The sequence below is a fragment of the Trachypithecus francoisi genome, unplaced genomic scaffold (assembly GCF_009764315.1).
Source record: "Trachypithecus francoisi isolate TF-2019V2 unplaced genomic scaffold, Tfra_2.0 Lachesis_group14, whole genome shotgun sequence".
Classification (NCBI taxonomy): Eukaryota; Metazoa; Chordata; class Mammalia; order Primates; family Cercopithecidae; genus Trachypithecus; species Trachypithecus francoisi.
Genome location: NW_022681459.1, coordinates 4,765,372 through 4,785,895, shown reverse-complemented (window position 1 = coordinate 4,785,895; position 20,524 = coordinate 4,765,372). Strand labels below are relative to the sequence as shown.

General features: G+C 33.9%; 1 protein-coding gene across 1 annotated transcript in view; it reads left to right on the top strand.

The window, feature by feature from the left end:
* The window catches only part of TMPRSS15 (transmembrane serine protease 15), a 146,485-nt gene that overhangs the window by 38,321 nt on the left and 87,640 nt on the right, over nucleotides 1-20,524 (top strand). Inside the window, exons 7-10 of the mRNA XM_033232200.1 lie at nucleotides 855-963; nucleotides 6,541-6,647; nucleotides 12,468-12,608; nucleotides 13,277-13,426. Of these exons, the coding sequence (XP_033088091.1) occupies nucleotides 855-963; nucleotides 6,541-6,647; nucleotides 12,468-12,608; nucleotides 13,277-13,426 (507 nt within the window). The remainder of the gene's footprint in view (nucleotides 1-854; nucleotides 964-6,540; nucleotides 6,648-12,467; nucleotides 12,609-13,276; nucleotides 13,427-20,524) is intronic.

The following is a 20,524-nucleotide window of genomic DNA, read 5'->3' as shown; positions in this document are numbered from 1 at the left end:
AGAGAGAGAAAGAAGAAAAGAAAGAAAGAAAGGAAGAAAGAAAGAAAGAAAGAAAAAAAGCGAAAGAAAAGAAAAGAAAGAATTTTTCTAAAGTACTTCACGATAGGATGTGTATTAGTATTTATGACCCAGCCATCCCATTACTGGGTATGTACCCAAAGGATTATAAATCATGCTGCTATAAAGACACATGCACACGTATGTTTATTGCGGCACTATTCACAATAGCAAAGACTTGGAATCAACCCAAATGTCCATCTGTGACAGACTGGATTAAGAAAATGTGGCACATACACACCATGGAATACTATGCAGCCATAAAAAAGGATGAGTTTGTGTCCTTTGTAGGGACATGGATGCAGCTGGAAACCATCATTCTCAGCAAACTATCACAAGAACAGAAAGCCAAACACCACATGTTCTCACTCATAGGTGGGAACTGAACAATGAGATCACTTGGACTCGGGAAGGGGAACATCACACACTGGGGCCTATCATGGGGAGGGGGGAGGGGGGAGGGATTGCATTGGGAGTTATACCTGATGTAAATGACAGGTTGATGGGTGCTGACGAGTTGATGGGTGCAGCACACCAACATGGCACAAGTATACATATGTAACAAACCTGCATGTTATGCACATGTACCCTAGAACTTAAAGTATAATAATAATAATAAAAAGAAAAATAAATAAATAAAAATGGCTAATAGGTTTTCAACATGAAATCTTATTATCATTTCAGTTTTATAAAATAGCCTTGTACAGATTCTGCCATGAATATTCTGTGAAATGTTTTGCAGCCAATTTGAACCCCAAGATTGTTTTTGTCTAACATTAATTGGCATCGTTTTGCAGCCACAGTTTGTGATGGAAGATTTTTGTTAACTGGATCATCTGGGTCTTTCCAGGCTACTCATTATCCAAAACCTTCTGAATCAAGTGTTGTCTGCCAGTGGATCATACGGTAACACAAGATCTTATGTTTTCTATTCTTAAGTCATAAAGTGTTTTTCTGATGCAATGTCTTATTGTTTTCAGTACTTTTTTAAAGAATTATCGTTTTCATTAAGTATGAAGCAAAAACCTCCCAACTGAAAAACTGTACCAAAGATTATACTATCATTTTTAACCTTTTACAAAGGTATTCTGTCCTATGAACAATACTGTCTAATAAATGGGGTCATCTCATTGGGTTCTGAAGCAAGTTTATTTTTCTGTGGTACACATTGGTCACGTGCTGCCAGGCAAACAACACACATGTATGGCTGTGTATCGTGAGAAGCAGAATTTCACATCACCTGCATTTGTCTATAAAATATGTTCTTTCTCATTTTGCCGCTGACTTTGTGGAAATCTCTAAAGGTGTGATTCAGTTACAGCAGATTAAGAGCAGGGAACAGCCTCTATGTATGTCTTTCTTGCTATATCTCAAATGACATTTGGATCAGTCACTATGTATTTCACTTCCACATTCTTAATTCAATTAACCAATCATGATGATAATCAAAATAATCAGGCTGCTGATAGCTGATCTATCTTAATGTTTACCTAAGCATTTTCATAGGCAAGGAACACCTTAAGTTCCTTCCGGATATTCCAAGGAAAAAAGAATTTGTACTCACGTAACTATAAGAGATCCTGAAATAAACTTATTTTAACTCTTAAAAGTAGGACTTCTTATAGCTTTAAATATGTTAACATGCAATGTAAGTCTCCAATGGAAACTCTCTTGTAAAATGCTGAATATTTCCCCAACAGAGCATGCAGAATAAGTGCTCCATAGAATTCACTATGAAAAATTATATTCTAATTAGTTCATTTGTATTAATAGCTAGATGGGATTATGATTTACTGGTCTGACCTATAGTGTAATTTTAATCATTGTGATGACTCACTAGAAAACTACAGCAATCAATATAATAGCTGATTAAAGAAAGTTAAAAGTCAGAGCCTCAGGTTCTTGTCAAACAGTATGAAATGGCCCCACAGATAATCGCCCAGGTAGACATATCCCAGAGAGGAGATGTGAGAAAAAGATTGTTCTATACACACTTACTTGGCATTGTTCAAGGAAAGAAGAATATCCCTTTATTTTTCATTTCGATTTGGAGTGCAGCCCCTTGTGAGATGTGTGATATAACTAAAAACACAATTTCTTTTGTTTCATGCTCTAGACAACATGCTATTGGTGTGTCAAAAATAAGACTAAAATTAGGCCGGGCGCAGTGGCTCATGCCTTTAATCCCAGCACTTTGGGAGGTCAAGGCGGGCGGATCACGAGGTCAGGAGATCAAGACCATCCTGGCTAACAAGGTGAAACCCCGTCTCTACTAAAAATACAAAAAAATTAGCTGGGCGTGGTGGCGGCGCCTGTAGTCCCAGCTACTCGGGAGGCTGAGGCAGGAGAATGGTGGGAACCCGGGAGGCGGAGCTTGCAGTGAGCCGAGATCGCACCACTGCACTCCGGCCTGGGCGACAGCGTGAGACTCCGTCTCAAAAAAAAAAAAAAAAAAAAAAAAAAAAGACTAAAATTAAAAATGGCAGTTCTAAGTAGTTCTTGACAATGGAAAAATTAAGTTGGAGAATATTGTTTTCACCCTACATTTGTATGTGTTCATATATATATATATATGGGGTTTTTTTTAATACAGACACACGCAATAGCTTCAGACTTAAAAGAAGCATTTATAAATGTCTATTAGCATTGTTCATTAGGAAAATAAAATATTAACTCTAGCACTTATTTAAAATTTCGGTAGAAAGCTGTAGAAAATCTTAAATATCTTTCACTGAAAATGGAAAGAATAAATAAATGTAACTAATCTGCATAATTGGGTATAGAACTATTTTTTATGCAATCTTTGAAACTTTATTAATACCAAATAAAAATAATTTAATTGCTAAGTTCACTTCTTAATAAAGACCGGTCGCATTTAGAGGGTTTATGAGCAGAACGCACGATCAACTTTTGCTGTAATGATAATGTCCTTTACGCAAAAATTATCCTATATTAATTAAATATTTTATGGTCCTATTGTTTTTAGTTTCTTTCCATTACTTAATTTTTGAAACTATTTTAAGAAATCTGTGATTGGTAAATGGATTATTTTAAAAACCTGAAGAACCTAAGATGTTCCCCCAAAACAAATAATATACTTCATGCTAAAATGATGATTTAATCATATAAATAATCTATTTTTTCCTCAAAGCTTATTATTATATTAGTAATGCATTGTACCAAATAGTTGTTTTCTTTCCCAATAGTGATCAGAATTGGAGTAAAGACAATTTTTCTATAAGGTTTAAGACCAATTAAATATAGGAGAAATGTTTAAGATGCAATTCAACTACATTTTGGGCAGGACCAGCTCATCCTTTGAATTACATTAAGACCACAGTTAGCATACAGCCAATAGTTAAGAATATAGTTATTGGAGACAGTTTGTGTGGGTTCAAATCTAACTGGTTCACATTAAGATCTTCAGATCAAAATCTTCACACATCATCAGATCAAGATGTGTGATCTCAGGCAAATGAGTAAACCTCTTTGACTCAAAATTTCTGTGTCTGTAGAATTCCACATCTCTAAATACTATGAAGTCATTATTAAATATGATAATGAATGTAAAGTGGTTAGCCACATATTAAATGCTCAATAAAAGTGGTCTATAAAAATATTAACTAATGACACAATAATACAAAGTATATAAATTAAATTTAAAGAAATTTAATTTAATCTCTTCAAAAAATCAGAAGGTAACTGAAGTATCTAATATTATATAAACATCTGATTATTTTCTCCAATTAATCTTACTTTTATAAATCCCTGAGCTTTTATTGGAAGTGAGTTGAATTTTCTGAATCAGAAGAAAGTGGAAAATCGTCTGCACTTTTTTGTCTCTTCTACCTCCAAATATCTATTTTGAGAAATCAGAGGACCTCTGAAAGCAAAGCGTCCTAAGGAGCTTCTCATGCATGTGTTCCTTAGACGCACAGCTTGAAAACATCAGATGAAAAAACTCTCACTGTATTCTTGTCCAGACACACCAGAACTTTAATTAAAAGGGGAGAAATCATCTCTCAAGTCTGCTTATTTCTTCCATCTCTGTCTTTTCCAGCTTGCCTGCAGATTCCCTAAAGGTCTCACCAGCAGGCTCACTCTCCTGGTCCTTAAACTGACATAACAGAGGCAGAACTTAAACAGCTTCAAATGTAGCTTTACTTTCCTTCTCTGTCTAAGCTGGGATGATCTTCTGCTCCTTCATCTTGATCCCCTCACCTCTGCCTGTGGTTACCAGACATGTCTTATAGTAGCCATGAGTGTAGCATCTCTTGTATTTACCTATCATGCTTCAAGGGCCCTCAAACCTAAGCGCTCATCATAATCGCCCTTGGAGCTTCTCAAAATACACATTCCAGAATACACTCTGGGACTGCTGAATCTGATACTCAGGGCTGAAGTCCATAGGTTTGTGGTTTGGGTTTTTTTGGTTCTTTTTTTTAATAACCCACCACCATTCTAACTTTATCTCCCTTGCAGCAAACACAGGTCAGGTCCAAAAATCTGAGTTTCTGCTTAGTTGTCTTTTAATGCTGCCCTGCTAGTAGCTGCCATTTCACTAACACCAACCCCACTAGTTGAAGACTGAACTTCAGCCCTGAAGTCCAGCCCACCTGCCATAATTATAGTATGGTGTTTGATCAACCTGAGATCTTCCCACAAATGGACAGTTTTCAACAATGACTTTTAGACTTTCAAAAATTTACTAACTCTGTAAAGAATGTCCTTGATTGCCTTATTGGCCACATTACTACTGGTGGTGAACCTAAAAACCAATCTTGCCATGTCCCTGCCTGTAGGCCTTTACCACTCAGTGTCCTCCAGGACCAGAGTCAGAGGCCAGGTCACTTCTGAGGGCTCCTGCTTGGCCTTGGAAACTAAATCTCTTAAGTATTACCAGCCCTTTTAATCCTTTCGTGGGTCAATTTGCAGATGATCTAGCCAACCTCATGCCCAAGGAGGCTTAGACATTTTCACCCATACACACTTTTATTTCTTTCAGCCATCTCCCTTCCAAGGAGTTCAGAGAAACTTGGTACTTACAAAGCACTTGGAGGAGTTACTTACATTTCTGATTATAACACTTTAATAAGACAGCGGAGTTGTAAGTGGAGATTTCACTAAGTCTCCTCTCTCTGAAACTATTATCTGAAAATGAAAATAGTCTAAATGTCAAATTTAAATTTTCTGATGAACCTGTCAAACTTTTCCTTCTATGCTCTTATACCAGCAGCTAGATACAACATTTTTTATATCAATAGCATGCAGTAGTTTCTACAAAGTATTAGATAATATAGGAATGAATGAATTAATCCCTGTCCTTGAGTCATATAAATTGTTAGGAAAGACATTTAAGTATGTAAATAACAATTTAACTGTCATACAATCAAGCTGTCACCTTGATGATATGAACAATATGCATGAATTGGACATTTTAACATAATTTAAATGGTCATACTACCCAAAGTGATGTACAGATTGAATGCAAGCCCTATAAAATACTGATGGCAGGTTTTACAGAAATAGAAAAAAAAAATCCAAAAATGTATATGGAATCACAACAAAACCTGAATAGCCAAAACAAACTTGAAAAAATAACAAACCTGGGGGGGTCTCACACTTCCTGATTTCAAAATATATTACAAAGCTGTAGTAATCAAAACTGTAACGTACTGGCAAAAAGACAAATATGTAGACAGAAAGAATAGAAAGCCCACAATAAAGCCTCACATATATGATCAAATATCTTCCATGAGGGTGCTAAGACAACACAAAGGGAAAAGGATAGTCTTTTCCACAAATGACATTGAGAAGACCTGAAATGGTGCAGCTGCTATAGAGAACAGTGTGCAGGTTCCTAAAAAAATTAAAAATAGAATTCACATATGATCCAGCATTCCCAATTCTGAATATTTATCTCAATGAAATATCTCCACTCCCATGTTCATTTCAGCATTAGTTACAATAACCCAAAGATAAAAAGAACCTGAATGTCCATCATCTGATGATTGAACAAAGGAAATGTGAGATATATATATATATGAATATTAGTCATAAAGAAGGAAATCTTGTATATGATACAACATAGAAGAACCTTGAGAACATTGTACTAAGTGAAATAAGCCAGTCACAGAGAGAGAAATACTGCATGAATTCATTTACTTGAAGCATAGAAAGTAGTTAAACTCATGGAAATGAGAGGAGAATGGTGGTTGCCAAGGACTGGGAGGACTAAGCAATGGGGGAGTTGTCATTCACTGATACAGAGTTTCAGTCCTGCAAGTTAAAGAATTCTAGAGATCTGCTGTACATCATTGTGTTCATAATTGGCAATACTGCACTGTACACTTAAAAATTTAAGAGGGTAGATATCATATTATGTGGTGTTCACCGCAAGAAAACACATACAAATTCTAGAATGCATTAAGAAATATGACAACTGTTAAAAATGTGGTAATCTATTTTTTGCTTTTAATTTAGTGTAAACCAAGGACTTTCTATTAAACTGAGCTTCGATCATTTTAATATATATTATAGAGATACATTAAATATTTATGAAGGTGTAGGATCAAGCAAGATTTTAAGAGGTAAGTTGAAGCAAATACACAATTACTTATGAAAATGAAAATATGTGGGTAAATTTTTGGAGTGGTATGTTTTCCCTTTGATTTTGAAGTGAATATGGACTTGAAACTTATAAAACTAAAAAAAAACAATTGCTTCTCATTATAAAAATTAGAAAATTAGTGCTCTACGTGTCTTCATAACAAAAGTTACGTTTTAACATCGTCCTCTTCTAATTAATATCTTAAAAATTATGTGAAACTTGTCAAATGATTATAATTATCTATTTAGTTACCGTACATTGTTTAAATGTTAGTCCCTATTAATCAAATTCAGGCAGTCTCTGATAATTACTATTCTGTTTTCTCTGCATTGCATAGGTTATAAACCCACAAAGGTTCTGCATTTTTTATGTTCATCCTGCTCCTCGTTCTCCTGCAGGCTAATACTAATAAAGTGGCTAAAACATTGTCTAGCCAAGGAGGTAGGCTAAATAAATGATAGATGTGGATGGATGGTATTGTGACTATATAACCATTTATCGTTACACATGGACGGGGCTGGAAGTTGAAAAGAGGGCAGGGAGTGCCCTAGTAATATACATCTGCTCATGCCCCTTTGTTCTCCCTGTCCCCAAAATGCACAGACCTATTCACAGTAACCAATGAAATTAGGGGCAAAATTCCAGGAGGAAATAAGTGAGGATGAGGTAGAGAATGTGGAAACGAAGCCGAGGGAATAACTAGTTTTCCTCGCCTGTTGGAGAAATAGTTAAGTGTGGAGCTAAGATAAGGTTGGTGACAAGTGTGATTAAATTTTACATAATAACTTTGTTTTAAGAACCTCGCCTCTCAAATTGTATTTGCGGGTAATGAAAAGTGAATCCTATTGAATAATTTTTTACAGATTTAATGATTTGAGAAATATGTAAGCATATGCTAATAATATCTCATTTTTATTAGGTATTGATGTGTGATACTCTACTGAATAATCAATGTGCATTTTCTTATTTAATATTTTCAATAAACCTGCAAAATATTTTTTACAGAAGAGTAAAATGAGGTCTAATATATTAAATGACCATAAGTTCACAGTGTTGGAGGCAGAAATCAAATCCCAAACTCTCTGACTTGAAACCTATTATTCTTAGTGCTTTAAAAGCCCAAGTACACATATCATAATGAGTGTATATAAAACATATGAACTCATCGTAAGTCACATTTACTCTTAAAAAAAGTGGGCCAACCATTTCATAATCTATTTCTATAGCTGATAAATGCAGTTTTTAAAAATTATTATCAACATAAATATTCACATAGGTGGACAAATAGGCTACTTCATATAAACATTTCCAAAGACTAATGTGGCATTAATAAACTTTGCCATATATTTTCACTTACACTGTGGAAAGGAGTGTTGTCAGCACTTTGAGTTGACTCAATAAATGCTCTTCCAAACCAATTATGTAGGTACAATTATCATCCCTACTATACAGAAGATAAAATCTAAATTTGTGGAGGTTGGGGGCTGAATAAGTGGTAGGCGTAAGATATTCTCATGTTTCTTAGCTCTTCAAATACCATGGTTTGTCTAAATATTATTTTCACATGATTAGGGTATCAGCAATTTGTGAATAAATTTTAAAACATTTTGCCATAGTGATGTGACTAATGGGCAATTAATTGCCATAAGAATGTAATGAGAAACTGAATATCCAAGCAGAAAACATCTATGAATGTGTAGTTACATTATAACAGGTAGTTGCTTAATTTTAAGGTATTCAGAATAATAATTTATTTTAAAGTTTTGAAAATTAAATATTTTACTTACAATCTAAAAATGTGAGAAAGTGTATTGGGTGTTAAATTTTCAAATTAAAAATTCTAACTTTTTCGAAGAAAACTAATAATATCTTACCACTGGTATCTAGCACAAAGTCTGGTGTATTGCAAAAATTCAAGGTTTATCTGAATTTACACCAACTGGGATATATGTCTATCATATGGTATTATAGTATATAATCAATGGAGACAAGTAGTATTTCCCATAACTGTAAAGTTAATTTGTATGGAAATAATACTGATACTTTCATTCTCAAGTCACAAGCTCATCTTTCCCTAAATGTTTTAGCAATTTCTTTATGTGAAATGTGCTTACAAGGTTTGCTTTCATTAAATTCCAATTCAAAATATATAATCTCAAATGCTGTTATTATTTGTACAATATTGGAAATATATAAATTTTTTACTTAGGGTAAGTGGGATTATATAGAGACGACATAAGGAATTATCTTCGTAAAATAGTTGTTATATACCTGATTAGGGGCAAATCAGCATAAACAAACCCTAAAGGCATTTTTTCCATCATTTTAACCTACAGTTGCGATGCAAAAGTACTTTAACTGCTAAAAAAAAGTGTCAGGGAAATATAGACATACATAATGTGATAGTGCAGTCTTCAAATAATCATGAAAATTGAAGTAAATCAAAATGGAGTGCTGGGAAAGTTATTTCAAAAGTATTTTCTTTAAGTTGCAATGATGAAGGTATAATATTAAATTCAATGGTTATAATAATTATAAATACTTCGTGTGAAAGGAGTAGAAGATGGTGAGTGAGCTTACTTAATTTAGTGTTCAGAAAAATCTATAAATGTTTTTATGTATCTTCAAAGAAAGACAACAAAAATGCCTGGGTTAGCACACTGAAAACAGTTTCAAAATGCTTAGCCCAGGAATTGTGTTTCTGAGTGCATAGTTGTTATGCCATTCTTTGTATTTCAAGTGCTTAGCTGGTATTCCATTCCCACAGGACTGCTGACAATATATTTCTAATGCTGTAGCTTAACATTGTATAAGGCCATGCTTATCCTGAGGCACATAGAAATGTGAATAGCTATAGCCAAAGTTATGTCATAAACATAGTGTATATTCCTGAATTGTCAACTTATCCTACAACAAAAATAACACTGCATATATGGAATTAAACAATATAGGCAAATATTATTCAAAGTAAAGCATTTTCAATACATTTTATGCTTTTATTAGGATACTTTTATGTATACTCAGAAGTACCCATTAACTCACTTCTGTTGACAGGGGTACATTATGTGGAAAAATTTATTTTAGCAAGCACTAGGTTTGCTTAAGTCATCCCTTCCAGAAATTATCAAAGATTCCCCAGTCATAGTGCCTGGCAAAATTAAAGATTCCTTTTTCAGTACCCCCATAGCATTTTCCCCGTACATAATAATTTTATGGTTATTTTTAATAACTCACCAATATAAATTATTCTAATAGAGGAAATTGGTTACTTCTTTTCTATGTCATCAGCACTTGACCCCAGACTAAATTCATAGTGGGCACTCATTAAGATGTGTTGAATATATTAGAAATTCTTTATAATAAAGACGGTACTCTAGTTGCCGCATTTCCACTCTTATAAATTGGATAATATAAGTAGTTTGAACTAGGTCTGTTGAAGTTTGAACTAGGTCTGTTGAATCATATTCTGTAGAAAGTTGGTCTTCCCTGTCCATTGCCCTCTTTCCAAATTCCCCACATCTGTATCATATTTCTCTCTTCTTTCCCAAAACCTGTTCACCAGAGCCTTTGCTGTTAGTAGACAAATGATGAGTTAATTCACATTTAAGAGTGACTGCTTGATCAGTCTATGCAAATTAACATCCGTAAAAGTTTTGGATTTTTAATAGAAGATGTTGGATTTTCTTAAGGCATGTCTAAAAATTTATTTTTTCAGTTATGATATACTAGGAAAAAAGGCATCCTTTAAAAGATATTAGGTAATTGTTTGTATTCTTTCAACACAAACCCTGTCTCTTTTATGTAGGCAAATTCTATTACTCTGTTTACTCACATCTTGATATATGCCCTCAAATATTGATTAAAAATCTCCTATGCATTGGTACAATGACAGAGGCACAGAAAGCATTAAGTCATAATCTCACCCTTTTCAAGGTTTACAACCTAGTTGGTGAGATGGAGAAGCAAAAGATAGAATTCACTGAGCATTTAGTGTATACCAGTCACTGTCTTACATGAGAATTACTTTTACTCCTTATCACAAATCTTCATGGAAAAAAGTTGTTACACTACAGAAGAAAGGCACAGACAAGTCTAGTAAGACATGGAACCAGGACTCAATCAAATACTGATGCTGGAGCCCCTGCTCTTAACCACTACCCTCCACTACTCCCTGAATTTGTAAGATACATGGCTTTCACTGGATCTGTAGCCCTGGGACTCTTATTAGACAAAGACACTTTAAGACTATCTGATGAAAGTTTTATAAAATCTCTACAGACACATATTCTACACCATTTTAGGAGGTTTGCATGTATCTCTGAAGCAGGTTAATGGAACCCAAGGTAAGCTCCTGGACTTTTTAGACTAGCACAATTCTGTTAGATATCATGAGAATCCAACACACTATGAAATCCAACACACTAAGGGTGTGGTTGAACCACCAGCCACACTCAAAGCCAGCCGGAAGCCATTGTCCAAGAGAATTCCATTGCCATGAAATAAAAAGCAAAAAGGAGGCATATAGATTTAAAGTTTCTAGAATGTTCACATCCCTTAAGTGACTAACACTTATGAACTCCAAAGGTTTTCAATATGAGAAGTATTTAAATTACACAGGTGTGCATGCTGCCATGATGACAGTCTAAATAATAGTTCTTCATGAAAAAGCATTGAATTCATGACACACATTTTGGGGAAAAACATTAAGATGTGAATCAATGCTTGTTCATGAGGTTCTTTCTATTAGATCATATTGAAATTACATTGTATGTATCACATTGTTTCCTAATTACTACATAATCACAGGATATCTAATCATTCATAAAAGTGTCTCTTTTCAGAACTCAATGTTAAATAACTCACTGTTATTTATGTTAATGGATGGATTGTTTGTTAACTCTTTTTTTTATTATCATCTCCACTAAGAAACCATTTCAGGCCTTGTTTTTTTCTAACTACCCCTTGTGAAAGTCTAATATTTCATATATACTATATTCTGTGGATCTGTTCATGGACTGTGGGTATATCAGAGCTTTACTCAATTGAAAATTAAAACTGTTTTTCTCCCTCAGAACCAATTTTCACCCCCCTAGGGGCAAGATCACCCCCTTTGAAAATGTATGTGATGTACATTTTCATAAAAGCAAATTTTATAGAACAATGATTTTGTAAAGCATCATATGAAAACTTTTAATAACCCAAGTACCATACTAACTCTTGACAATCAGAAATGAAAAAAAAATCCCCTAAGTAGTTTATACTCAAGACAGACAAATGTTACAATCAATATAAAATGCTGTAGAAACAATCTTAAGTCACATGGTATTATTTTGAAATCTTACAGTTACAAGCGTAAAGAACCAAAGAATACTCTTTTGTTTCTATTATTTTACCCAGATTAAGTCCTTGTGAGTGTGACACAGTAAATACCTGATGAAGCTAAGTTGACTTTAATTTTTAAAACTGCTCAACTGGTGTTTCTTAGATGAACTTTGTCAGTAAATGAATGCATCTTTTCTATGTATATATAATGTAAAAATCTAACAATTAAAAATTTAAAATACCTTTTTTATCAAACCATAAATATGTAAAATAATTTGAGGCTTTCTAATGTTTGAGAGAAGAGATATTTCAGTTAAAATAAATGTAAGACTAATGCTTTTAGTTAACTCAGTGGTATCAGATAGATATTTGGATAGATAAACTGATAAACTGATAGTTCAGTAGATGGACTGATGGATGGATAGATACATGAACAGATAGATATATACATATAACAGTTGTTTATTTTATTTTGCAGCTTCTATTTGGGAAACTAATCCTGGCACAATAAGAATTTTTTCCAACCAAGTTACTGCCACTTTTCTTATAGAATCTGATGAAAGTGATTATGTTGGCTTTGATGTAACATATACTGCATTTAACAGCAGTGAGCTTAATAGTAAGTATTATTTATTTTTCAGCTTTTTAATTTTTAGATGCTTTAATGTTACAATGGAATTTTAAAGGTAGCAGAATCTAAAATTTTCATGACGTAAGTTTTATAATGAGTATCTTGTATGTGCATCTTTCTCTTCTTGGAACTCAAAAAGAAATGAGATATTGGAAAACGATTTACATTTTTCAAAGGAATCAAATAACCAATTTGAGAAAACTTATAAATCACTGTAAAATCAAATTAAAATTTTATTTGCTGCAAGCATTGCAAGTTACAAAATACTAGCATAAAACTATTTCAGAGAAAATTCTACATAAACTTAATTTGGATCAAGCTATTAAATTAGTAACAGGAGAGAGAAAAATATGGAACAAAGTTTTTGTGGGTGAACCAATGGAGACAAACTGTAAAACTTAAAAAATGAGAGACTTATATTTGCTAATACCCTGACAGAGTATAGGAAATGTATTAATTTAACACAGTTGGCAATAAAAAGCTGTTTTAAAAAAACTAAATAGAATGCAACAGAGTTAAGATTAACAAAAAATGATTTTGTACATACCACTGAAGTATAAGATATATAAGGTTAGATTATTTTCAATACAATCTAATACAACTACTCACATTGTGGACTAAATTTCTTTTTTATTCTTCCTTTTTTTCATTCACAGATTATGAGAAAATTAATTGTAACTTTGAAGATGGCTTTTGTTTCTGGGTCCAGGATCTAAATGATGACAATGAATGGGAAAGGACTCAGGGAAGCACCTTTCCTCCTTTTACTGGACCCGATTTTGACCACACTTTTGGCAATGCTTCAGGTATAATTCATTTAATTCAGAAGTCAAAAGGATTTTAATTCATAAATCAAAAGGAAAGAGATTATGTGTTGTTCTGCAGTGTAAAGTGAGCAGTATTAAATGCAAAAGTCTTTTTGAATTTTTAAGAAAATGAATTAATTAAATGAAAAATGGTAACCAAACAGGCAAGTAAAAGTGCGTGTGTTTCAAGAAATATATTGGTTTACCCTGTATATTTGCAAAATGTTGAAAAGTACACAGAGGCCATTAGAGACAAGACTAGGTTGTCGTCCTAGACTTGCCACTTATTATTAACTAAGTAGACTTGTGTGAGGCAATTAACTTTTCTGGAGTTTGGTCTCTTTTGTCTTAATTTCATTTTCTGATTGTACATTGCTAGTGCACAGAAATAAAATGGATTTTTGTATATTGATCTTAGACCCAGCAGCAGCCTTGCTGAATTTGTTTATTAGCTCTGATGTTTCTTTAAAGAATTCCTTAGCATTTTCAACATACAAGATTGCATTATCTTGAAATAGATTTGCTTCTTCTGGAAAGCCCTATGGAAGTCTGATTCCAAAGCATGGTAATAGGGCGGGGTTGTGACTTCCAAGTACAGTTTTCATCTGAATGAGACATTCGAATTGATGCCAGGTGGAAATATTAGAGACAATAATATTTTGCTTAGAAACTAGAAATCGTGGTGAAATATTAGAAGCTAAGGAACTTGTAGTGAGAAAATCAGTCATGAAAGTCTTGGAACACATATTCATAATGCCAAATATAATCACTGAAATAAGAGTTACAAATCTTAGAAGGAACGTGTAAGGAAAATTACAAAAAAAAAAAAAGTGAAAATTGAGCATTTATATAACTGTCTTAGGCAAAATTCATCCTATAATATGACTTGCTGATAGGTTACTGATGAGAATACTATTCCATTCAGGCAAATAAACATTAAAAGCCACCTCTAACCAGCCATGGTTGTAGGCGTTAAGGATACAGACCATATACACGTAACTTCCACGAAGTCTGTCCCAAACCTCCAAGTTGAAATGTTTTTTCCCTTAAATATTCTAAGCACCGCTTCTGGTTTTCCTATCACATAGCATTATATTTACTCAGTTATTTGTTTCTTTTTACCACAGTGTTCTTTTCAGGAACAAAAACCTGGTCTCTTATGTCTTTGAATTCATAGGGCATATATTAGTCCATTTTCACACTGCCATAAAGAAATACCCGAGACTAGGTAATTTATAAAGGGAAGAGGTTTAATTGACTCACAGATCTACATGGCTGGGGAGGTCTCAGGAAACTTACAATCATGGCGGAAGGCAAAGCAGACACATCTTACATGGCTGCAGGCAAGAGACAGTGAGTGTGTGTAGGAAGAAATGTCAAACACATATAAAACCATCAGAGCTTGTGAGAACTCACCATTATGAGAACAGTATTGGAGAAATTGCCCTGTGATCCCATCACTCCCACCAGGTCCCACCCTTAACACATGGGGATTATGTAGATTACAACTGGAGATAAGATTTGGGTGGAGACACAGAGCCAAACCATATCAGACATTCTCAGTGCATGAATCTAATTGACAGGCAAAATTATTTTTGAACATGTAAATAAATATCTACAACTTTGACTGAAGTAATTTCTGAGTAAGTTATTGACTGAATAAAATAGTTTCTAAAGTAAACAAAAATTCTAAGCACATTGACATTGCAATTTGTTATTAATGGCCACTTCTGTTACAAAGATAAATATTCCTGATTTTAAGACCTGAGAATTAAGTGGTTGATTTAATATCAATTGTGAGTGACATTTAGTTAAAGGACTTTAAAGTGTTAAATTTTTTCAAGAAAGAAATATATCTGACTAATCCTACTTCTTTAGAAAGAATGATATCCCTAGAATATTGTAATATGGTTCATCACACTATTTCAACTTAATACAAATAGTTTTTAGTAAAAAGTGACTACTTTTAATATATTTCAGAGTCATCAGTAAAAGCCCCTTCAAATTTATTTATTTTGTTCTTTTATTTAAGAAGCATTTATTGAGGCCTTATTCAAGTCATTCAGAATATATCTGTGAACAAAATAAACCAGATTTTCTGCTCTCATGAAGCATAAATTATAGCAAGAAAAAACAGAAAATAGGAAATGTACATATATAAAGTAATTAATTGTTTCTTGGTGTATTAAATGTGAATAAGTACTTTGGGAAAATGCGAAGCTTTATAAGAGGATGGGGAGGGTGGGGCTAAGATGCTATTACAAATTAAAAGAGGATGATCAGTTAGTCTCATTGAAAAAGTGACACTTGAATCAAAACTGTAAGGAATTGAACGAATTAGCCACACAGATGATTCCAGGCAGAGGGAACATGACTGATCTGTTGGAAGATAGTTTGTGCAAGGGCAAGAGTGTTGAAAAGAGACTGGTAGAAGGCCATTGCCTAACTAGAGAAGAGGTCATGAGACTCAGATCAGTGGGAGCAGATGTGGTGAGAAAAGGCCAAATTCTGAATATATTTTTTAACTGAAGCCAACAGAATCCAGTTAAACGAGTCACCAGTGTGGACCTTTGCATAAAAAAAAAGTGCTGTATGTAAATGGCCAACCCCATAAGACAAAAATGTTAAGTACTGAAAATGATGACATGAATACTCTCATACATAATTAATCTTATTTGAATAAGTTATTTCCCAGAACCTGATTCTCCATGGAAAAATCACTAATTGCACAGCTGAAAACTAACCCCTATGTGATAATCACCCCACCTCTCTGAAGGGGTCTGGCCTAAAACAGTCAAATAATCTAATTTTTTTTCTCTTTACTGTAATAAAAAAAAGTTTCTACCACACTTGGACAAGAGTAGTTCGAGGAAAGTGCAAAAAGCATTTGTATCTATTGACTATGACAGATACCTTTTATGTAGTTGAAATCTTTGATGTTCAAATTATCATTTTTCTACTTTTATGTCATCCTAATAAGAGATAAGATAACTCCACTGATATCTGAAGAGTATAAATACATTACAGGGGAAAATGGTTTCGCCTTGCCAACAGATTAAATAACTAAGGAAATAAGATGAAATTGGACAAAGTGAAACGGGTTGAATGTCAAGTGGAAGTTTTAAATAGTTGGGTCTGAAATGAAGTCTCAGGAGAAAGAGGAGTAGCAGGAGTTATTTAAAATTAGACGAGTCGTATAACGAGGACAGGTGATAGGGTTTAATAGCTCCTCTCCAACTTTCATACCTGTGATTTCATAATCAACCAGTCATTCCTCTCCAAAGGGCATTTTCTTCTAGCCTGTTTTTTTATGTGTCAGAACATCCTATCTCTGAAATGAAAGAGAATTAAATATTTCTCAATGTTCCTCTTATCCAGGCAGGTTTGTTGTTTGTGTTGTTGTTTTGTTCTTTGCCTTTACCTTAAGTGACAGAAAAGACTAAATGAAACAGACAAACTTTGAGTTAATACTGCTTTAGGTAAGCACACCTAAGGCTCTTAACTTTTCTAGTCCTGAAGAACTGTCTCCTGGTGCAGTAATGGCTTCTAAATTTCTGTGTTGTCAACAGTCAGGGTTTCTCTGTACCTCTTAGAAGCAAAGGGAATTGTTGGAGAAGGTGGTGTTGAGGCAAGACAGCATCTTGAGGTGCTCAGAAGTGGCCCATTCATTTAGAAGGCTCAGGAAAAATGAGGTTCACAATATGTGGAAACTCCAGAAATGTAGGGGTCACAGAGGACTACATAGCTCAAATAAAATGTTTCTTTCCTTTCCTTTATCAATGAAACTGCAGTTGTTTGTAATACTGTGGGAGGTAGTATAGTTTAGCCGTAAAAACCATTAAAATATAGACCCTGGAGTTTTAGCTGGATTTAAATCTTAGCCCTGCCATTTAGGCAAGTTTCCTATCTTCTATTTCTGCCCCAATTCCCTTATCTGGAAAGTGGGGTTGAGGACAATAGGACCTGCCATTAGAGGCATGTAATAAACATTAAATTGATTGCTCTGTTTAGAAAAAAACCTCTGAAAAATGCCTGGCACATAGGAAGTGCTATATAAATGTTAGGTATTACAACTACTTTCTTTTCATGCTGCAAAAGTGTTCAAAAAACATAAATTGGCTGTGGTACTGTTCTAAGTCATATGTTGGGGAGGAAAATAGTTACTCTGCTCAATATTTAAAATTATATTACTTCTTTTAGATATCTTCATTTAACTTAGCATATAAACTTTTTCTAAAATAAGTGTAACTTTAATGTTTTAAAAGTAATATTTTTATTTTCTTATCTTTCCTGTGATGCTGAATTTTAGAAAATAATATACTTTCTAAAATTGATAGACTCTGACTGAATTTAGGCCATGCATCAGTCTAAGCTTTTAATAGTATTTATCTACTAGGTTCAGCTAATTTTATGTATGTACTTACAACTCATGAAACAATTTATATCAGCCTATTTCCTTCTTGTGAGGGATTTCCAGGTTCTCAGGAAGTTCTGCTATCTCTCCAGTTCCTGCTCTCTTTATATTAGATCAGCACGTGCTCAGAAGTTTTGCTTTTTAATTAGGATGTTGGGTGGAGAGAGGTTAGGTTCAATTCATAAAGAGATAAGCAGGAGAAAAAGTGATGGAAAGAAGTTTTAAGAAAAACCTAATCATTCAAAAAAGAGATTCATTATATGCTTAAGTAAACAAAATGTATTCAATTTTCTGGGGCTTATGTATTTATTTAGAGACAGGATCACTCTGTCTCCCAGACTGGAGTACAATGGCATAATCATAGCTCACTGCAGCCTCAAACTCCTGGGCTCAAGAGATACTCCCACCTCAGCCTCCTGAATAGCTGGGATCACAGGTGCGTGCTATCGCACCCGGCAATTTTTTTTTTTAAATGTTTATAGACATGGGGCCTCGTTATGTTGTCAAACTCCTGGCCTCAAGTGATCTTCCTGTCTTGGACTCCCAAATCGCTGGGATTACAGATGTGAGCCACTACGGCTGGCCAATATCCTGGGTTTTAAGCTGACTGAGATTGATTCTAAGAGCTCTAGAAGACATTTCAAGGAAGTCAAGGGTTTTAAAAGAAATTATTTTTGACCATATAAATTCCCATGTAGTTATGAAAAAAAACTCTTTAATTATTCCTTTTGTGTAGAAATTTAATAAATTTAAAAGCAAAGCAAATCTGTAACAAAAATATATTAAACAACAGACAGCTAATTCACATCAAGACAGAAAAAAAAAAAAAAAAAACGAAGTGTCTTTCTTGTTCCCAAAAGTTCTAGCAAGTTGAAAAATTCACATATAAACATAAAATATACAACAATCTGGGTGCAGTGGCTGATGCCTGTAATCCCAACAGTTTGGGAGGCCAAGGCAGGCAGATCACCTGAGACCCGGAGTTTGAAAGCAGCCTGGTCAATATGGCGAAACTCCATCTCTACTAAAAATACAAAAATTAGCCAGCCGTGGTGGCATGAGCCCGTAGTCCCAGCTACTCTGGAGGCTGAGGCAGGAGAATCACTTGAACCCACAGGAGGCAGAGATTGCAGTGAACCAAGATTGGCTACTGCACTCCAGCCTAAATGACGGAATGAAACTCCATCTCAGAAAAAAAAAAAAAAAAAAAATACACAACAGAATATACCAAATGACATCAGAGAAGTTCACAGTGCCACTGAGAACTCAAAAGAAAAAGTGGTCACTTTTAATTGGGAGGCTTTCTGAAGGAGATGACAATTTGATTTAAATGACCTCAAAAAATTGATAGGATTTTAACAAGGTACAATTGGAAGGGGAAGTGGAAGGATGTAAAAGAGAAAAGAAGAAGACACAAACTGTCAAAAAATTTCTAGGTGTTTGGAAATATCAACATTATCTAATTTTGCAGAAGTGCTGTATGGAAATAGATGAAGTATAAGTGCAACGGCTGGAAAATGACATTGAGGACATAACACAGGGGCCTCAAATATCAGACTGTATTTGTATTTGGTTGAATAAGAAATAAAGAGATAATAAAAGATCTTGAACAAGGGGCTAATTTGTGCATAAGAAAGCATTATTGAGCAATGGTGTGAGAGATGATTCCCATGAAGAATCAGAGAACTGGAAGTGAGATGCACTTGGAAATAGTGACAGTGATGGTCTATCTTCAGTAATAATTCCATGCGTTGGGATGTTTCTACTCTGCTCCCTGAGGAGATAGCCCAACAGACATGCTGTGTGAATGTGAGTTTCCGTACTTTAAGTGGAAGCAACTGAATGTACAACTAATTGACAGCTTCTCAAATTAAAGAAGCAAATTGAAACTGTGCCTTAATAAAATTATTTAAGGAAGAAAAAGTGATGGATAATACTGAGAAGACTTAGGAGAGATGTAATAGTGGCCTTTAAACTTTGGTGGAGCTAACAAATATGTTATATTGCAAATAGTCCCACAAGGCAAAATTAGATATAATAGGTGCGTATAAGCTTATTTTTTTTAAAAAAGGAAAATAATTTTCTAATCATGTTGAAATGGAATGGCATGCCTTGGAATAGAATAATTTCTTCTGCATCTGGCATGTGTTAATCAGAGATCAAGTGATCCCTTAGGGTAAAATGTCATAGATGAAATTTAAGGACAATTAGTGGTTAGACTAAGTACAGTTTTATGTAAACTACAAATTTCTACTCTTAAACCTTAGCATTTTATGAAGGATTTTATTCATCTTCTAATTTGTTAACTAAAGAATGGAGTCGATATCACAAAAATAGCAATTTAATGTTATATATTATTTTACTATATTCAGTAATATGCAACCAATATGATATTTACTCTAGACAAGATTTATAAGGTACTATAGTCTACATAATTAATTATGTTTTACCTGATCACTGACAAAAAAAAGCTCACAGCATCATATTTTGATCATACTGAAAACTGCAAATAGATCACTGCTTAATAAGTGAAAAACAGTTTCAAATTATTTCAAATTAGTTATAACTATTGACTGTGAACATGACCAAACATAAATAGGAGCATAATGTGTGTTTATATAATTGTAGCTAATTAGAAATTTTTCTGAATAGGCTAACCATTTGAGTATTTATTCATGATATTC